The sequence below is a fragment of the Schistocerca americana genome, chromosome 1 (genome assembly GCF_021461395.2).
Source record: "Schistocerca americana isolate TAMUIC-IGC-003095 chromosome 1, iqSchAmer2.1, whole genome shotgun sequence".
In the NCBI taxonomy this organism is placed as follows: domain Eukaryota; kingdom Metazoa; phylum Arthropoda; class Insecta; order Orthoptera; family Acrididae; genus Schistocerca; species Schistocerca americana.
This window is the reverse complement of record NC_060119.1, coordinates 1,126,954,122-1,126,975,901: the sequence shown is the minus strand read 5'-3', so window position 1 is coordinate 1,126,975,901 and position 21,780 is coordinate 1,126,954,122. Positions and strand designations below refer to the sequence as shown.

General features: G+C 43.4%; 1 protein-coding gene across 1 annotated transcript in view; it reads right to left on the bottom strand.

Moving 5' to 3' along the window:
- LOC124597038 (lysosomal alpha-mannosidase-like) overlaps nucleotides 1-21,780 on the bottom strand; it is a 258,262-nt gene that overhangs the window by 92,498 nt on the left and 143,984 nt on the right. The window contains exons 8-9 of the mRNA XM_047135914.1: nucleotides 19,149-19,371; nucleotides 13,802-14,001 (exon numbers count right to left, since the gene is read on the bottom strand). Coding sequence (XP_046991870.1) covers nucleotides 13,802-14,001; nucleotides 19,149-19,371 — 423 coding nt within the window. The remainder of the gene's footprint in view (nucleotides 1-13,801; nucleotides 14,002-19,148; nucleotides 19,372-21,780) is intronic.

Below are 21,780 nucleotides of genomic sequence, written 5' to 3'. Positions count from 1 at the left end.
AATAAGCTACCCTAACCTTCCATCCACCATCGAACCAGTAGGGCACAGTGTAGATTTGCTGGTTCCTGAACCACCAGATGATTTAAATTCTATTCCAACAGAAGTATTTTCTGATGAACAATCTGATTTACGTGAACCAGGTGATGATGAATTCCATTGTAATGCAGAAAGTCTAGAGCCCAAATTGTTTACTCAGACCAAGCTTAACAATTTGGTTAGGGATCTGGGCTTAACGAAAGAAACAGCTGAATTGCTTGGCTCTAGATTAAAAGAGAAGAACTTATTGGCAGTTGGAACCAGCATATACATGTATAGAAAGAGAGAGCAGCAGTTTTCCAAGTTTTTTCAACAAGAAGGCGATTTAGTGTACTGCTCAGACATTCCTGGTCTGATGAATGAGTTTGATATTGAATACAAAAAGGAAGACTGGAGGCTGTTTATTGATTCATCCAAAACTAGTTTAAAGGCTGTTTTATTACACAATGGTAACATGTATGCATCTATACCTGTTGGACATTTTGCATGTATGAAAGAAAGCTATGAAAACCTAGAAATAGTGCTAATTAAAATAGGCTGTTCTGCTCATGATTGGATGATATGTGGTGATCTAAAAGTAACATGCATGCTCTTTGGTCAGCAAGGTGGCCTTACCAAATTTCCATGTTTCTTGTTCTAGGGATCAACAATGGTGCAGAAAGAACTGAAAGAACTTTAAAACCTGGCGAGAAGAACATTCTACACAAAATCCTTGTAGATCCAAAAAATGTACTCCTACCACCTCTACATATAAAGTTAGGCCTAATGAAATAGTTTGTAAAGGCTTTGCCTAAAGATGGACCATGTTTTAGGTATCTTTGCCAAAAGTTTCCACACCTTTCAGAAGCTAAACTAAAAGAAGGAGTCTTTGTTGGACCTGACATTAGAAAATTGATGTTTGATGTTAACTTTGCAATGACCTTAAATGAGAAATAAGCATGGGTATCATTCAAGCAAGTCATTACAAAATTCTTAAGACATGAAAAAGACCCAGAATATGTTTCTATTATAGCTAAAATGTTAAATAAGTTTGAAACTTTAGGATGTTTACTGAGCCTGAAAGTTCACTTTTTTGAACAGTCACCTTGAATACTTCCCGGACAATTTGGGAAATGTTAGTGAGGAGCAAGGAGAACACATTCAGCAGGACATTAAAGTGATGGAAAAACACTACCAAGGCCGCTGGAACACCAACATGATGGCGGATTACTGTTGATCACTTCACCGAGAAGTTTAGCAAGTGACTCATTGCAGAAAAAGCTACACAAGAAGCTTCAAAGGAAAAAGAGAAAGAAAATACAAACCAATTCCAGCTGACAAGTGAAACCTCTATTAACAAATATAATTGTTTTAAGTAGCTTACTGTACATACAAACCATGCTTTTGCTGTCACAAAGTGTTTCATTAATTTCCCCATTTACCGTGTAGGACAAGATTTTTATACTATATAATGAAAAGCACATTGCTCAAAAACTAGGGGTGATAAGAAAAAAAAAACTAAGGCTAGATTTGGATTCAGCTCATAAAAGTCTATACAGAGCAGCTATCAAAGTAAAAAAAAAAAGTTTTTCAAAGAAAAAAAAAATTTGTTGGCCTGTATAATTAACAAATATACTTGAGCAAACAGCATAATACAATCCATATATGAAGAGGGAAAAAGTAAAAGTATCATAGGGAATGTGTCAGCTATTATAAAAGAAGTCAAGGGTTTCAAGTAAATGATAAAAGAACAGAATAGAATATCCAGAATTTAAAAAATAGTTTTCTTCAAGAGGGTTTGAGAAGACATGGAAAAATATCATAAAAGATACTCTTATCAATAAGAATCTAAACAAGACAAAACACAAACTGACATTGGTTATACACCACATTCTGTCACATATTCACTCAGTCATTCAGAATGAAAAATGGTAAAGTGACCAACAACAGTGAAAAAATTGTACAAGTGTTCCAAGCTTTCACAAAATATTTGAGTTATTCAAGATATGAATTTGAAACACAGAGCGATACAGTAAGAGAAGTTCTGGCAGAATGTAAATGATGATGGTTGTAAATGATGAGGTTGCCAACTATGGAGACCTTTGAAAATCAACGTATTCCTTCATTACTATTCTGATGACCATTATGTGCAATGCAGCAATTGTCGATGCTAAGGAATTTGTTAATTGGAGAATTTAGTGTAACGCTGTCACTTCTGGTGACTCAGTGCACCATGCGAGTGGTCATGTAAGTATTTATTTACATCTTTGAACAAAGTGGTTATTTTACTTACAACATTCCTTTGGCCCATGTTCAATATAAATTTTTATTTTAGGGCAAGAAAGTGTTTAACTAACGAGGAACTCAAATGGCTCTTGAATGAAGATGCAGATTTTACGAAAGAGGTAGACACTATTTTGGATGGTGATACTGATGAGGAAGTGGAGTTAATTGCTTGTAGTGACTATGACACTGAAAGTGAACAAGAGTATAAGTCAGACGAAAATGAAGACAATAATTGTCAACCAGGTTCTGTTGGTGATTGGTTTGTGGGAATAGACAAAACTTCTAAATGGAGGAAACATACTAGCTCTGCCATAAGCAAAGTGAGAAGGAAAAAATATTGCAAAAATTTTTCCTGGATCCAAGGCTATTGCCAGGAATGTGACAATCAAGATTTCTAGATTCCTCAGGAAATTTAACTGGGAAATGATCAATACTATTGTGAAATATACAAACAAATATATTCAGCTCAAACCAGAATTTTCTGATTATCACAGAGAAAGAGACTAAAAAGAAACTACAAGAAGTGAAATACTGGCACTCTTTGGGTACTTTATCTCCTCGGAATGAAGAAAGCTAACCACACGAATGTAATGGAACTGTGGAATACTGATGGATCAGGAATCGGAATTGGAAGAGCTGTGATGGGCTACAAGTGATTTATATTCTTGCTGCGTTGTATTCGTTTTGATGATATAAGCACAAGAGAAGAGAGGAGAAGATCTGTTAAGTTGGCTGCAGTATGTTTGATTCTGGATGAGTTTGTAACTAATTGCAAAAGTACATACAGCATCAGTGATTTTGTGACCATTGATGAGAAACTTCAAGGTTTTTGTGGTCGTTTATTTGTATTAATTGCACGATAAAATTTGTTGTTTCAGTATTATTAATATCAGTATTATTAATATCATTTTGAGTGATACTGTATCTACCCTTACAAACAATAAACTAATTAATATCAATACTAGTGTGAGAGCATGTGAAAATAACTGTAAAACTGAGCTGCGAAAGTGATGCACAAAGTGCGCTGCACAACTGCTTGTGCAATAAAAAAACATGCACCTACTGAAGGGTTAATGTTATGCTGGGGCAAGGACACAGGTACATTTACATGGCAGATGATGTTCTTTGACTGCAGTCTTGTTGGCCTGAATTAAATGAATATACCATTGCTGTTCTCAGAAACAGTCGTGTATATAGCATACCAACTGTCTGCTGTATTATTTGCTGCACTGGCAGTGGAAACAATACACCCTGCTCTCATGTGTCAGCAGGTGGTCATCCTTAATGTGTTTTGTCCCCAATACGGCCACAGTGTATGGTGCAATTGCAGAAGCAATTTTCAGTTTCTTTTCTTCCACTGCTGTAGGTGCAGTACATAGTGTCTGTTGAATCTGCCCCTAGCCATTTTCCTTGAAGGCCACCTTCAAGTATTTTAGCTCATCATTAAAATTTCACATGTCAGAGAGTGTTTGTCCTGTCTACTATGGAGTTTAGTACACTGGTTCTCTGCAATGCATGATCAAAATTTTGAGCATCAAGGTACAAGCTCACATGAGTCCCCTTCGGTACTTGTTCCAACTGACTTGTTCAGCAAGAAGGCTGGAAAGAGTAGTTTACCATCCACTTCAATCATCATTGAATTGTGTTTGGGTAACCAGAGTTGAGATGTGTGATGAATCCAGCCAGCTCATATCTTCCATGTGGCCATACTATGAAGGTGCCACAACATAGCGGAAGAAATAGGTGGATTTTAGGGGCCAATAAGTTGATCACAAGTGGTGACATTGGGTCCCCTTCACAACCTACTCTATCTGCACATAGTACACTCCACTGAAGATAAAATATCTGGAAGTCAGAAAATGCCTGAAAAGAGTGGTGATCTCCTGGGTAAACTGGTGTCAATAACTTTCAAACATTCCTGTAAGGGGATACTACTAAAAATGGAGATAGTGTGAAAGCTTATTAGGATGTTTAACTGCTCTGAATCTACTATCAGGAAAACCAACAAAAAATAGATCAGAGCTGCTGGTGTTGTTACATAACTGTGCTTAACACAGTCACCATAGTGTCACAAACTGAGGCCACAAACAGCTCCATCAGTCACTCCATGGTAGGAGGTACTGGTGTCTTGATGTGATTTTGTAGCTCATGTATGCACATCCAGTCATCCATGTGGACTGGCGAGGTGGTGTTGCTCCGTCCGCATGTCTGCCTGCTTCCCCCTCCACTCCCAGGTGCATGGACGTTTATACACAAAATGGCCATACACAAGAACAATATTGCAAACCATTGCCCCCTCACCCAATATACTCCAAGATACCCAGGTCTGTGTTTGCAAGCGCAGTGCAACCCAAGTCGCCATCAGCACGTTTTCATGCCACTCAGCTGCATTCAGTGCTCAGACCCCAGGCATTTCAAAAGAGATAAATGGGGAGCTACTTCTTCATTTGTATAGAAAACTCAAAAAGTTAACACATTTTAACAAAATTATTCCTAGGGGTAGCACAAACCTGCAAACCTATACAGGAGCTACCTGTGAGTCACAAACATTGTTTACATAACACCTGATACACAATATGTGTCATTTCACAGGTGGCTCTCCCTTTGATAGTATATCTTTTGCCAGTTACAGGGCTGGTGTAGGCAGTGGTAATTATTTTCCTTAATTTCTGCAGTCTCAGCTTTTCTTCTCAGTAACTATTCCTTGTATTGCATTGTACGGAACAACGGACCTGAAATGATGGAGGGGCTTTGTTCCTGCTGTAGCCCTTAGTGGTTCACAACCCCACAACAGGCTACAGGCTACAGCAGTCCACTCATCCCACCTCCGCCTCACACCAGCCCCCAGTGTTGTTCCCCCCCCCCCCCCTCCCCCCCACAGCCTTCATCAGTAAAAGAGAGACACACAACATTCACACACACAACCAGGCTCACCTCATACACTGGTGGAGTGTTTAGGGACTAGAATGCCAACAGGCACAGCATCAGAAGATTGTGGCACAGGGAGGTGGGGAGAAATGAGCAAAGAAGAGGAGCTTGAAGCCTTAGGCCCTTCCCAGAACATCTCCACAGAGTCATTTCCCTCCTCACCCCTAGGACACCCTGCACACCCACCCTGAACATGCTCCCCAAAATCCACAAATCCAACAATCCTGGATGTTCCATTGCAGCTGGTTGTTGTGCCCCCATTGAAAGAATCTCGGCTCTCACTGACCAACACCCCCAAATCAATTGCCCATAATCTAGCCTCCCACAACAAAGACACCAACCCCTTCCTTCACCAACTCTCCATCATCCCCACCTATTTACCTCCAGGATCCCTACTGGCCACTGTTGACAACAACTCCCCATACACCAACATTCCTCCCTGCCGTCGTTGGATAAGCAGCTGAGCAGCAAGTCGTATACTCCTAGCTCACTCATTTGTTACATAGTTCAATTCTTAATTTCTTTGCGTTTTTTTGGTACTTGCATTGTTTAATTCATAAATTTCGGGCGTATTATAGTATTTGAGAGTTGTAGCATCGCGTTTTAGTACCTGAATAGTGTAAATTCGCATAGTCGTTTGTCGTCTGTTTTTGTTTTGAACGGCCAGTGTCGGTTGGTCAGTCAGTGTGCTCCCTGCCGCCGTTGGATAAGCAGCTGAGCAGCAAGTCGTACACTCCTAGCTCACTCATTTGTTACATAGTTTAATTCTTAATTTCTTTGCGTGTTTTTGGTACTTGCATTGTTTAATTCATAAATTTCGGGCGTATTATAGTATTTGAGAGTTGTAGCTTCGCGTTTTAGTACCTGAATAGTGTAAATTCGCGTAGTCGTTTGTCTACTGTTTTTGTTTTGAACGGCCAGTGTCGGTTGGTCAGTCAGTGTGCTCCCTGCCGCCGTTGGATAAGCAGCTGAGCAGCAAGTCGTACACTCCTAGCTCACTCATTTGTTACATAGTGTAATTCTTAATTTCTTTGCGTGTTTTTGGTACTTGCATTGTTTAATTCATAAATTTCGGGCGTATTATAGTATCTGAGAGTGTAGCATCGCGTTTTAGTACCTGAATAGTGTAATTTCGCTTAGTCTCCTTCCGCCGCCGAGCAGTGTCAGCAGTGCGCAAGTAGCAGCATTACTGCATTTACTAGGCAATCTTGTATTTTAATAACCATTTAAATTTTGTCGATTTGTTTGCGCTCTCTGTAGATTAGTTCAGACGTTCTTTGCAAAACAGTTTTTAGCATGGATAGGGACTGCAACTGCTGTGTTCGGATGCAGGCTGAGTTGGCATCCCTTCGCTCACAGCTTCAGGCAGTGTTGGCTTCGGTCACACAGCTTGAGGCTGTTGCCAATGGGCATCACTGTGGGGGTCCGGATGGGGGTTTGTCGGGGACGGCCAGCTCGTCCCACACATCCCCTGATCGGACTAAGACTGTGGTTGCCCGGGATACTGCCCGCATTGAGGCTGATCCCTCACCTGTGGTAGAGTGGGAGGTCGTTTCAAGGTGTGGCAGGGGGCGAAAGACATTCCGGAGGGCTGAACGGAAAGCCTCTCCAGTTTGTCTGACGAACCGGTTTCAGGCTCTGTCTCAGGCTGATACTGATCTTCGGCCTGACACAGCTGCTTGTCCTGTTCCAGAGGTTGCCCCTCAGTCTGCAAGATCCGGGCAGTTGCAGAGGGTGGGCTTACTGGTAGTTGGGAGCTCCAACGTCAGGCGCGTAATGGGGCCCTTAGGGAAATGGCAGCAAGAGAGGGGAAGAAAACCAATGTGCACTCCGTGTGCATACCGGGGGGAGTCATTCCAGATGTGGAAAGGGTGCTTCCGGATGCCATGAAGGGTACAGGGTGCACCCATCTGCAGGTGGTCGCTCATGTCGGCACCAATGATGTGTGTCGCTATGGATCGGAGGAAATCCTCTCTGGCTTCCGGCGGCTATCTGATTTGGTGAAGACTGCCAGTCTCGCTAGCGGGATGAAAGCAGAGCTCACCATCTGCAGCATCGTCGACAGGACTGACTGCGGACCTTTGGTACAGAGCCGACTTGAGGGTCTGAATCAGAGGCTGAGACGGTTCTGCGACCGTGTGGGCTGCAGATTCCTCGACTTGCGCCATAGGGTGGTGGGGTTTCGGGTTCCGCTGGATAGATCAGGAGTCCACTACACGCAACAAGCGGCTACACGGGTAGCAGGGGTTGTGTGGCGTGGGCTGGGCGGTTTTTTAGGTTAGATGGCCTTGGGCAAGTACAGAAAGGGCAACAGCCTCAACGGGTGCGGGGCAAAGTCAGGACATGCGGGGACCAAGCAGCAATCGGTATTGTAATTGTCAACTGTCGAAGCTGCGTTGGTAAAGTACCGGAACTTCAAGCGCTGATAGAAAGCACCGAAGCTGAAATCGTTATAGGTACAGAAAGCTGGCTTAAGCCAGAGATAAATTCTGCCGAAATTTTTACAAAGGTACAGACGGTGTTTAGAAAGGATAGATTGCATGCAACCGGTGGTGGAGTGTTCGTCGCTGTTAGTAGTAGTTTATCCTGTAGTGAAGTAGAAGTGGATAGTTCCTGTGAATTATTATGGGTGGAGGTTACACTAAACAACCGAACTAGGTTAATAATTGGCTCCTTTTACCGACCTCCCGACTCAGCAGCATTAGTGGCAGAACAACTGAGAGAAAATTTGGAATACATTTCACATAAATTTTCCCAGCATGTTATAGTCTTAGGTGGAGATTTCAATTTACCAGATATAGACTGGGACACTCAGATGTTTAGGACGGGTGGTAGGGACAGAGCATCGAGTGACATTATACTGAGAGCACTATCCGAAAATTACCTCGAGCAATTAAACAGAGAACCGACTCGTGGAGATAACATCTTGGACCTGCTGATAACAAACAGACCCGAACTTTTCGACTCTGTATGTACAGAACAGGGAATCAGTGATCATAAGGCCGTTGCAGCATCCCTGAATATGGAAGTTAATAGGAATATAAAAAAAGGGAGGAAGGTTTATCTGTTTAGCAAGAGTAATAGAAGGCAGATTTCAGACTATCTAACAGATCAAAACGAAAATTTCTGTTCCGACACTGACAATGTTGAGTGTTTATGGAAAAAGTTCAAGGCAATCGTAAAATGCGTTTTAGACAGGTACGTGCCGAGTAAAACTGTGAGGGACGGGAAAAACCCACCGTGGTACAACAACAATGTTAGGAAACTACTGCGAAAGCAAAGAGAGCTCCACTCCAAGTTTAAACGCAGCCAAAACCTCTCAGACAAACAGAAGCTAAACGATGTCAAAGTTAGCGTAAGGAGGGCTATGCGTGAAGCGTTCATTGAATTCGAAAGTAAAATTCTATGTACCGACTTGACAGAAAATCCTAGGAAGTTCTGGTCTTACGTTAAATCAGTAAGTGGCTCGAAACAGCATATCCAGACACTACGGGATGATGATGGCATTGAAACAGAGGGTGACACGCGTAAAGCTGAAATACTAAACACCTTTTTCCAAAGCTGTTTCACAGAGGAAGACCGCACTGCAGTTCCTTCTCTAAATCCTCGCACAAACGAAAAAATGGCTGACATCGAAATAAGTGTCCAAGGAATAGAAAAGCAACTGGAATCACTCAATAGAGGAAAGTCCACTGGACCTGACGGGATACCAATTCGATTCTACACAGAGTACGCGAAAGAACTTGCCCCCCTTCTAACAGCCGTGTACCGCAAGTCTCTAGAGGAACGGAGAGTTCCAAATGATTGGAAAAGAGCACAGATAGTCCCAGTCTTCAAGAAGGGTTGTCGAGCAGATGCGCAAAACTATAGACCTATATCTCTTACGTCGATCTCTTGTAGAATTTTAGAACATGTTTTTTGCTCGCGTATCATGTCATTTCTGGAAACCCAGAATCTACTATGTAGGAATCAACATGGATTCCGGAAACAGCGATCGTGTGAGACCCAACTCGCTTTATTTGTTCATGAGACCCAGAAAATATTAGATACAGGCTCCCAGGTAGATGCTATTTTTCTTGACTTCCGGAAGGCGTTCGATACAGTTCCGCACTGTCGCCTGATAAACAAAGTAAGAGCCTACGGAATATCAGACCAGCTGTGTGGCTGGATTGAAGAGTTTTTAGCAAACAGAACACAGCATGTTGTTATCAATGGAGAGACGTCTACAGACGTTAAAGTAACCTCTGGCGTGCCACAGGGGAGTGTTATGGGACCATTGCTTTTCACAATATATATAAATGATCTAGTAGATAGTGTCGGAAGTTCCATGCGGCTTTTCGCGGATGATGCTGTAGTATACAGAGAAGTTGCAGCATTAGAAAATTGTAGCGAAATGCAGGAAGATCTGCAGCGGATAGGCACTTGGTGCAGGGAGTGGCAACTGACCCTTAACATAGACAAATGTAATGTATTGCGAATACATAGAAAGAAGGATCCTTTATTGTATGATTATATGATAGCGGAACAAACACTGGTAGCAGTTACTTCTGTAAAATATCTGGGAGTATGCGTGCGGAACGATTTGAAGTGGAATGATCATATAAAATTAATTGTTGGTAAGGCGGGTACCAGGTTGAGATTCATTGGGAGAGTCCTTAGAAAATGTAGTCCATCAACAAAGGAGGTGGCTTACAAAACACTCGTTCGACCTATACTTGAGTATTGCTCATCAGTGTGGGATCCGTACCAGATCGGTCTGACGGAGGAGATAGAGAAGATCCAAAGAAGAGCGGCGCGTTTCGTCACAGGGTTATTTGGTAACCGTGAAAGCGTTACGGAGATGTTTAATAAACTCAAGTGGCAGACTCTGCAAGAGAGGCGCTCTGCATCGTGGTGTAGCTTGCTGTCCAGGTTTCGAGAGGGTGCGTTTCTGGATGAGGTATCGAATATATTGCTTCCCCCTACTTATACCTCCCGAGGAGATCACGAATGTAAAATTAGAGAGATTAGAGCGCGCACGGAGGCTTTCAGACAGTCGTTCTTCCCGCGAACCATACGCGACTGGAACAGGAAAGGGAGGTAATGACAGTGGCACGTAAAGTGCCCTCCGCCACACACCGTTGGGTGGCTTGCGGAGTATCAATGTAGATGTAGATGTAGATTCCTCATGCCCATGGTCTTACCACTATTGAACACTGCCTTTCCCAGTGTCCTTCAGACTCCAAACCAGCTTCCTTATTCTCATACATCTTACCGACTTTAGTCTAACCCACAACTATTTCTCACTTGAAGGGAAGGTCTGTAAACAAATCCACGGTACAGCCTTGGGCTTCTGTATGGCGCCCTTCTAGGCCAACATTTTTATGGGTCATCTAGAGGAGACGTTTCTAGCCTCTCAAAACACCAAACCCCTAATCAGGTTCAGGTTTATTGATGATATCTTCATGATGTGGGCTCAGGGCAAGACACCTCATCTTATTCATTCCTTCACAACTTCAACACCTCCTCTCCCAACCACTTCACGTGGTCCTCCTCAATCCAGTTTGCCATCTTCCTAGATGTTGACCTCCTTCTCTCTGATGGTTCACTGCATGGGACAGCCACACGGTCCAGGGCACCTTGTCATGGTTCGTGTGGCTCTGCCCATTGGCGGTTAGAGAACTCCCTTGAGCATGAGTGTGTGTTGTACTTAGCGTAAGTTAGTTTAAGTTAGATTAAGTAGTGTGTAAGCCTAGGGACCGATGACCTCAGCAATTTCGTCCTATAGGAATTTACCACAAATCACAAATTTCCAAAAATTTCTGATGGCTCCATCTGCACCTCTGTACACATTAACCCCACAAACCACCAACATTACCTGCAGTTTGACAGCTGTCATCCCTTTCATACCAATAAATCCCTCCCATACAGCCTGGCTGTTTGAGGATGACATATCTGCAGTGACAAAAAATCCCTTGCTCAGTGTGCTGAGGGTCTCACCAAGGTCTTCACAGACAGACACTATCCCCCAGAGGAAGCAGATTTCCTGTGCCATTTCCCCTCATAATCTCAATCCTCCCACCACCCCCAGCAACCAGCCACATAAGATTTTCCCCTTCATCACCCAGATCCACTCTAGACTGGAACAACTGAACCACATCCTTTGCCAGAGCTTTGATTAGCTATCATCATGCCCTGAAATGAGGGACATCATATGTGAGATACTTCCCAACCTCCACAACACCCTAGGCCATCCCTATGTCACTCCCAATCCCAAGCCCTTGCCACAAGGATCATATCCCTATGGAAGACTCATGTGCAAAACCTGCCCGATCCACACACCCAGCACGTCCTATTCTGGTCCTGTCACAGGTTAACCCTACCCTATCAGGCTCCATGCTATTGTGAAAGCAGCCATATCTTTCACTATCTCTGCTGCAATCATTGCACAGCTTTTTATATTGGTGTGACTACCAACCAGCTGTCCAGCAGGATGAATGGCCACCACCAAACTGTGGTCAAGGGCAAAGTACATCACCCTGTGGCACAACATGCAGCTGAACACAACACACTTGCTTTTAATGGCTGCTTCACTACTGGAGCCATCTGGATCCTTTCCTCCACCACCATCTTTCTGAACTGCTCAGATGGTAGTTACCCTTATGACACATTCTCTGCTCCCGTAATTTATCCCAGCCTGAACCTACATTAGCATACTGTCCCCACACCCTTCACCCAACAGTTTCCACCTCCTCTGTCCTATCATCTCCTCCCCATTCTCATCTTCCACACTGTTTATTTGCAGCCCCAATGAATCCACCCGTCTTTCTGCTCGTTTCTCACCACCTCCCTGCTCATAACCTCCTGATGTGGCACTTGTTGGCATTCTAGTCCCTGCACAATCCAAAAGGCAGGGTTCATCTCTCTCCCCACCTGTACACTACTATCTCTTCCCCTTCCCCACCCCCTCCAGATTGCTGCTTGTATCCCACATGATAGCTGCATTTCAGCCTGAGATGCTGCAGTTGACGGTCATGTGTGTGTGATGTGTGCTTGCTTGTGTGTGTGAACAGTGTGTATGTCTATTTTACTGACAAAGGCTGTGGCCAAAAGCTTTATGTAAGTGTCTTTTAATTGTGTCTGTCTGCAACTTGATGTGTCTTCTTTACGGTGAGCAGCAATCTGTCTTTTCCTACATAGTTGATATTCCTACCTGGAGTTTCCATTGTTTGACTAAAACCACAATTATTTATCACAGCCAAAATTGTTATGTGAACACACAAAAACCAAACACAAAACTGCAAAGATAGGTCACATGTACAAGAAGGCTCTAGCCTGCCAGGAAAAAAACTTTAGTAGGAAGTTATATTCAGTGCCATTACAGAACTGTATGAAGTTTAAATAAGGGGTAATGTGCTCAATGTAATAAGAGAGATAAGGACAATGTAAAAGGTTGAAGTGTGGCAAGTGTGACTTTCTTCCATCCACCACCAGTATTTCAGTGTAATCACACGATCGGCAACCATCGGTGTTACTGACATTGGACATGCCACCACAGCACTATGACAGGGTGACTGTGAGACACCATTGAATTTGGCAACCATTGTAGAGCAGGCTATTGTCATGCGGTCCTGAGAAACATAATCACTCAATCTCCATCCAGTGGCGCAACCACCAGCATGATCCCGCATCATACACTGGCATGACTCACAAAGGAGTACTGCACTGTGTACTGATGGGCCAGAGAATCAAACTGGGATGCTACTAGGATCTTGGGTTTGACACAGGCCTGCAACACCACTGTACAGGATCAGCAATTGAGCCTAGCTGCGACATGAGCACTGCTGAATTTGTTTCTGCTTGTCCACTAGTGCAGAGGGCACCTGGTGTGAGGAAGTCCGAATGACAACTCTTCAACAGTACAGACACTACACAGTTATAATATGTTTCTGAAGTTACCAGAAATGACAAACATGTGAATAAATCAATAATGAGAAAAGATAGTTGTATCAGCTGTTGCTTTCAGAATTTAACACAGCTTCTTTGACAGCAGAAAGTGAATGCTGGAAAACAGATGAGAAGAAGGAATTTGGTGATGAGGAAGGAAACTTTATTCCAACCTCCTGATAATCAATATGCAATAAGACATTATTTCCAGAATTAAGTAATTAGTTTACTGTGGTGGTACTGATGGAAAACAGATAAGTGTTGAGTTTATACTACTCTTAGTACCAGTCACAGAGTAACCTGTTTATTATTTAGCATAATGATTCTTTTAATGCAATTTTCTACTGACAAACAACAGGCAGAGAAAGGCAGTTCATACGACATTACTTCACCCTGAATTAGACTGATTCTTTCTGTATTACATCTTTTACATGTATCAACTGTATTTCCATTCAAGCAATTGAGCTAGATTTACCCTCAACCATCAACAGATGAATCTTAAAACCATCTCAAATTTAACTTGCTGTCTATCATTAAACCACAAATAATAACTGTCTGCTAACACTTTCTAGTCAGTACCGCTAAGAAATAACAACAAATTTCTAAATGAGATGAGAAAAATTATATGAAGTATAAGGTAGCTTACCTGAGAGCATTGTTTGTTATTTTTTCACATCCTGTAATAGCTTTATGTAAAATGAGTGCATAATCATCAGCAACGTGTTGCTTCTCAGTGCCTGTGATCGCATCATGATGCTGCATTATGCCTAAAGCATCTCTTAGTGCATCTAAATATTTCAGATCTTTGGTGTTCAGTGCAGCCAATACAAAGAGTTGCTTACATACCTAAGAAAATAAAAAAAAGTTTTAATGCTGTAATCATTAGAAACAGAGCACAAGATGCATTTATGTGTCCTTCTATACCATGCTAGTATTTGGTGTCAGTGATTCAGGTGGTAATGATTAACATTTTAAGGCACTCAGAGGTGTCTTAATCAGCATCCTTGCTGAATATGAAGGTATGAATTCAAAGAGATGAAGAGAATCATTACTAACAACTGATATTACAGTGGCAATGTTCCAACAATGCAGTAGTACCATTTGGAGGATGTCCGATCACGTCAACATATGGGAGAGCAAGAAAGTCGGCCTCTGTCAGTCAGATTTTGCCAGGCTCCTGTCAGAGGTCGGCATCAGGTAACACTGGTGGTAGTGTGGTGTTTTAACAATGCATAGCAATTAAACAGTGTATGGTACTGTATAAAGAGCAAATAGCAAGACTATTTGTATCTGGGAAGGAAAAATAAATGACACTTCCATTACATCTTAATTTAGAACCAAGTCAATTACAAAAGTGGTTAAAGTTATAATGATAATTTGTGACTGGTTGTGTACATATTAGATTAATAAGTATGTCTTCAAATATTGTTGTTACATGTGTTTGGCTGTATGTTCAAACAAATGTTAATTAAGAGAATTATTATAACAACTAATATTACAGTAGCAATGTTCCAATAATGCATTAGTTCAAGATTTCATCTTGTTTCTCCTACTCCATCTATTTCATCCTTTTCATGATTTTTCCCACATGTTTGGATGTATTTTTGCGATTTTTTGGATGTATTTCTACATTATTTGTACTTGTTTTTATCCTCCATCATGGTTCCTTGCTCCTTCCATCTGTGTGAATACAGAAAAGTTTTCTTATCCTTAGCCAGAACCCAATCCCACATACCGTTCCTGCATTTTTTGTTGGCTCATGGAATCTCCCCTCACCCCTGTTGCCTCACCATCAAATTACCCATGTCTGGCTGCCACCCTTCCTGCCACAGTGACCTCCATCTTTTCCAATTCTGCCAGTCTTTAGCCCTCACCATCACAGTCCTGCAAAACCATATCAATCAGACCCAAACCTCCCTGCAATACATCCTCTCCATTTGTAAAATTCTCCTGCTATGCAATCCCAGTTTCCTGGAACCAAAGACACACAATGAAACTCTTACCCTGCAGGAACTTGAGCAACATGTGCAATGCCACCTCAAAAAACTCTCCAACCTGTTCACTTACTACTCCCACCTCGGACTACCATTATCTACCACCTCCACAACAACCTCCAAACCTCCCCCATGGCCCCTCATAGCTGACAAACCTTGCCTCATGGAACTACTACATTTACCTCACCCTCAAAAACTCCCTCCTATCACCATACACAATCCAGAACCTAAACAAACCTGAAAAACAATCATGAACCTTTCCTCCAAAAGCCTTAGCCCCACAGTATCAGTCCTTTCCAAAGGCCTCACCCTTTGCCCCACTCCCAAATTAAATCATGCAGGACTTGTTGAAGACCTTCTCTCCTTCTCTCACACCCTCCAGTGGAAACACATTTTTGCCACTAATACTACCAATCAGACTCAACCAAAGACCAGTGTTAAACCCTACCTGACCCAGTTCACTCCTCACTGCCCCCAAATCACCCTCAGCTAACTTTGCAGAATTTCTTAACCTCAAACTTTGTCTTACCATTGTTCCTCAAATCCCTCAACACGCAAATTAATCTTACATCTGTGGAAAGAACCGCAATCCACCACCTAAAAACTTGTTCCAACCTTATAATCCAGACCAATACCTTCAGCCCATTATCTGTTATATAAAAGATACCAGTCTTTTCCTCCACCAGCTCTCTCCACAGTTGCTGTTCCTTTACCACATGGTGCCCTGTCTGTCACTTTACACAAACATCCCTAATGACCATGGCATTATCACTATTGAACACTAATAGACACTCACATGGCACCATCCTATGCCAACTTGTTGTTGGACCATATATACGAATCCTTCCTAAATATTCAGAATCCCAAACCACTCACCTGGTTCAGATTCATTGATCACATCTTCATGATCTGGATTGAGGATGAGGACACCCTATTCACATTCCTCCAGAATCTCAACACCTTCTTCCTCATTCACTTCAACTGGTCCTGTTCAATGGAACAAGCCACCTTCCTTGATGTTGACCTCCACCTCAAAGATGGTTACATCAGTACCTCCGTCCATATCAAACCTACTAACCACCAACAATACCTCCAGTTTGATAGCTGCCACCTGTTCCATTCCAAGAAGTTTCTTCCCTGCAGCCTAGCCACCCATGGCTGTCACATCTGTAATGAGCAGTCCCTCTCGAAAAACACCAAGGGCCTCACTGAGGCCTTCACAGGCCATAATTATCCACCCAACCTTGAACAAAAGCAGATCTCCTGTGTGTTATCTCTCCTGTCACCCACCACTTCCCAAAGTCCCACTGTCTAGCCAAAGAGAAGCATTCCCCTCGGGCCCCAGCAGCCCCAGGACTGGAGCAACTGAATCACATTGACTGTCATGCTTTCGACTACCTGTCATCATGCCCTGAAATGAGGAATGTCCTACCCTCTCTCTTTCCCACCACTCTGACAGTGGTATTCTGCTACCCACTGAACCTACACAGTATCCTTTCCATCCCTAGACAACCCCTGCTCTCAACCCCTTGCCCCATCGCTCATATCTCTATAGTAGATCTAGATGCAAGATGTCTCGTATATCCTCTCACCACCACCTACTCCAGTATGGTCACAAGCACCACCTATCCCATCAAAGGCGCGGCTACCTATGAAACCAGTAATGTGATCTACAAGCTAAGCTCCAATCATTGTGCTGCATTCTACGTGTGAATGACTACCAACAAGCTGTCTGTCCACATGAATGGTCATCGACAAATTATGGCCAAGAAACAGCTGGACCACCCCAATGCTGAGCATGCCACCCAACACAAAGTTTTTCATTTCAATGACTGCTTCACAGCCTGTGCCATCTGGATCCTTCCCCCCAACATCAGCTTTTCTGAATTCCACTGATGGGAACTCTCCCTGCAATACATCCAGTGGTGGATACAGAAAAACCTCAAGGAGGGGCCACAAAAGGTATCTTGAGCTACCTTTACTTTTACCATAGTAAAAAATAATCAAGTCACGTGTAAAGTGCGTCAATGCCATCTTGTGACATGAAAAAGTTACAATTGTGGTTCTCTTTCTTAAATGATGAATTTATGCGCCTATTCTTCCTGGCAAATTGGTTAATTACAACATCAATAGGACAATCAGTGTCAGGGTGAGTGTTCAACAGAGCTAAGCTATTAAGTCGATCCTCCTTCATTGTCAACCTCTGGCATGTCTTTGCTCGCTCCAGTGTTGAAAAACTTCTTTGTCCTGTAGCAATAGATGCAGGTAGACAAGCAAATATTTTGTACAGCATGTGTAGAGTGGAATAGTTACACTCCTGGAAATGGAAAAAAGAACACATTGACACCGGTGTGTCAGACCCACCATACTTGCTCCGGACACTGCGAGAGGGCTGTACAAGCAATGATCACATGCACGGCACAGCGGACACACCAGGAACCACGGTGTTTGCCGCAGCATTTGTGCACCGCCGCCGTCAGTGTCAGCCAATTTGCCGTGGCATACGGAGCTCCATCGCAGTCTTTAACACTGGTAGCATGCTGCGACAGCGTGGACGTGAACCGTATGTGCAGTTGACGGACTTTGAGCGAGGGCGTATAGTGGGCATGCGGGAGGCCGGGTGGACGTACTGCCGAATTGCTCAACACGTGGGGTGTGAGGTCTCCACAGTACATCTATGTTGTCGCCAGTGGTCGGCGGAAGGTGCACATGCCCGTCGACCTGGGACCGGACCGCAGCGACGCACGGATGCACGCCAAGACCGTAGGATCCTACGCAGTGCCGTAGGGGACCGCACCGCCACTTCCCAGCAAATTAGGGACACTGTTGCTCCTGGGGTATCGGCGAGGACCATTCGCAACCGTCTCCATGAAGCTGGGCTACGGTCCCGCACACCGTTAGGCCGTCTTCCGCTCACGCCCCAACATCGTGCAGCCCGCCTCCAGTGGTGTCGCGACAGGCGTGAATGGAGGGACGAATGGAGACGTGTCGTCTTCAGCGATGAGAGTCGCTTCTGCCTTGGTGCCAATGATGGTCGTATGCGTGTTTGGCGCCGTGCAGGTGAGCGCCACAATCAGGACTGCATACGACCGAGGCACACAGGGCCAACACCCGCCATCATGGTGTGGGGAGCGATCTCCTACACTGGCCGTACACCACTGGTGATCGTCGAGGGGACACTGAATAGTGCACGGTACATCCAAACCGTCATCGAACCCATCGTTCTACCATTCTTAGACCGGCAAGGGAACTTGCTGTTCCAACAGGACAATGCACGTCCGCATGTATCCCATGCCACCCAACGTGCTCTAGAAGGTGTAAGTCAACTACCCTGGCCAGCAAGATCTCCGGATCTGTCCTCCATTGAGCATGTTTGGGACTGGATGAAGCGTCGTCTCACGCGGTCTGCACGTCCAGCACGAACGCTGGTCCAACTGAGGCGCCAGGTGGAAATGGCATGGCAAGCCGTTCCACAGGACTACATCCAGCATCTCTACGATCGTCTCCATGGGAGAATAGCAGCCTGCATTGCTGCGAGAGGTGGATATACACTGTACTAGTGCCGACATTGTGCATGCTCTGTTGCCTGTGTCTATGTGCCTGTGGTTCTGTCAGTGTGATCATGTGATGTATCTGACCTCAGGAATGTGTCAATAAAGTTTCCCCTTCCTGGGACAATGAATTCACGGTGTTCTTATTTCAATTTCCAGGAGTGTAGATCTAGGACAAACAGGCATCACTTGCATAACAGAATCATGATCATTAAGGGTGTTTATGCTTGTTTGCTTGTATTGAAGAATCTCTCCCATTCGTCTCTTTTTAATCACAAAATAGTAGAATATTTGTGACTTTTCTTGAACAAATGCCAGAGAGAATAATGTATTGAGGTCACTAGAATGGCTATGACTTTTCTTGAACAAATGCCAGACAGAATAATGTATTGAGGTCACTAGAATGGTGATTTCTTCTTTATCATAAATATAGTCTGTGGATCAATACCTGCAGATAGTTGTTTCCTAATCTCTCAAAATATTTGAGGTTCGGTCGTGAAGTGTAGAAACCAGTCCAGTAAGAGTGATAATCTGAACCGTAAGGAAAGAAATCATCATATTTTAATGGCCAAGTAACATTAGCTTCATTTACTGCTTTCAGATAACATGATGGTGTCGAGTAGAGTACATTGATCGTGCTTCCTTTCTGCTGTTGTCTTTCATTGACATACCTGTAACATAAATAAAATATCTTAATGGAAAAATCAAACAATGGAAAATGCAGGATGGAATGTAACAATATTATGAAAAGGAAAGTTGCCACTCACCATATCAAGTGGAAATGCTGACTTGCAGATAGACACAACAAAAAGACTGTCACAAATAAGCTTTCTGCCAGTATGGCATTCATCAAAATAGATGACAGGCAGACACAAACACACACACACACACACACACACACACACACACACACACACACACACACACACAAACAAACTCAGATGCACGCAACTGCAGTTTCTGGCCTTGTTGGCCTAAAGCTTATTTGTGACTGTCTTTTTGTTGTGCCTACCTGTGACTCAAGATCTTAAGGGAAGAATTACTCCCAATTAATTTACTGGTTTATTCACATTTCATGCCTGATGCCTGACTGAGCTACCTCTCCTTTACAAACCTTCCCCACCCTACTCAGCTCCAAAGCTAGGATTTTTTTAAAATTGCATCTATGAGCAGCACTTGGAAATACACATCTTGAAGGTAAGATCAAACGAAGGTAACATAAAACAATTAGTATGGTCAGCAAAAAATCCTCTCACCAAGCAGCAGTGGACAGAAAAATATAGAAAGGTAAAAAATTATTTACTTTTGGAATGATATACGGCAAGAACATAGGAGAGGAGCAAGCCACCAGTGGGCTCACACTGATGCGGTCTGGGGGAGTTACAATTAGCGCACAGTGAAGTGGAGGAATGGAACAGAGTGAGAACAAGATGGAGACTGAGGAAAAAGTGTGTGTGTGTGTGTGGGGGGGGGGGGGGGGGGGGGAGGTTGTGGGGGGGGGGGGTGTAGAAACAATGAAGTTGGAGGTGTGGGGACAGGGTGCAGATGAGTGTGGCACAGAGGCTAGTGGACATTAAGGCCTGGAAGGTTTCTGAACTGTAAGGACACTTTCCACCTACATAATCCACTGAAGCTGGTATTGGTGGAAAAGTCGGATGGGGGTTTGGGGGAGAGGACGGAAGAAGGTGAGTGGATCCTGATGGACATATTGTGAAGCATCCATTGAAATTGAGAATGTTATACTCAGCAAAGTCTTCTGTCACTGGGTGGTCAATTCTGCTCTCGGTCATTATTTAGAGGTTGCATTCATTCAAGTTGACAGTTGGTTAGTGGTCATGCCCATGTAATATGCTGAGCAAACATCTGTGGCCCTATGCTTTATTTTATGTCAGTTATGCAGTGGTCTCTTTTTCCTTAGAAGCTTCTTTACAGTGACTATATACCAAGGGGGGGTCCCTCCCATTATGAACTGTTGTACTGGGTACATATCCAGTGCATGGTCACCTATTCTTCTAAATTTGAGCCATAGTTCCTTCGCGTTCACGTGTCATGTGCCAAAAGTTTCAAGTTCCTCACTAAGACAGGACACTACTGACTTTTATCTTGTTTACCGAACATATAGATCTTTCTACTTGTTTTAGTTGTCCTTTCTCCTTTGGTACTCATTGTTGCCACAACCACATCACTGATACCAGTTTCAATGCGGACATCTTCAAAGAGGTGAGGTCCACTTGTTGCCATTAGATTCAATATATTTCCATCATGAGTGTGGTTGAGAACTATCTGATCTAGATAGGTTTCAGAGAAGGCATTTAGCTTATTGCACCCACCACTAACAAAACTGTAATTTTGCCCAATTGATTGTTGGATGATTAAAGTGTCTGCAGATTACAGTATGATTGGGGAGCTTATGTGCAAGTGAACTGAGATTTTCTCTAAAGTTTTTGGTTACTTCAGGAGGTGAGTTTTGTGGGCAACAGAAGGATCCAGTTATCATTTTGTGCCCACCCCTGAAACTGTGGCTTGTCCAAATAATCTTGCATGCAACTCCATTGGATTCAAGGTATCTTTGGTACTGTGGTAAATACACCATTTCCATTTCTTATTAGCTTGTCCTTTCAATAAACACTTAAATTTTCTCCAAATATCTCACTGGTATCAAATTCAGCTTTCGGCCAGCTTTCTGCACCTAATATTGTGTTGTGAATGCTTCAGCAGTTAACTGCTAGAATTTTAATATCTGATCTATAGGAGCCATTAATTTGGAGTTTACACATATATTTCTGCATCACACATAGCTGTCATTATCTGGACTGGATGGAAAGTTGCCCAATACAAAAAAAAACTTTCCATGCACATCACACACAGTCAGCTACCTGGATAGCAGCCTCTGATGTATAGTGAACACTTGACCCACTTATGGGGACTCCACAGTTCTCAGTCCTATGGCACAAGTCCAGTAAGTCACAGAACCCTTCAAGTCTGTGCTCAGTTTTTCCACCTGAGTCAGAAGTAGGGAGCCACGATCAGTCCTGGGGACAATGCTGCAAATTGTGAGCCTTGTTGAAACTCAGTGTGCA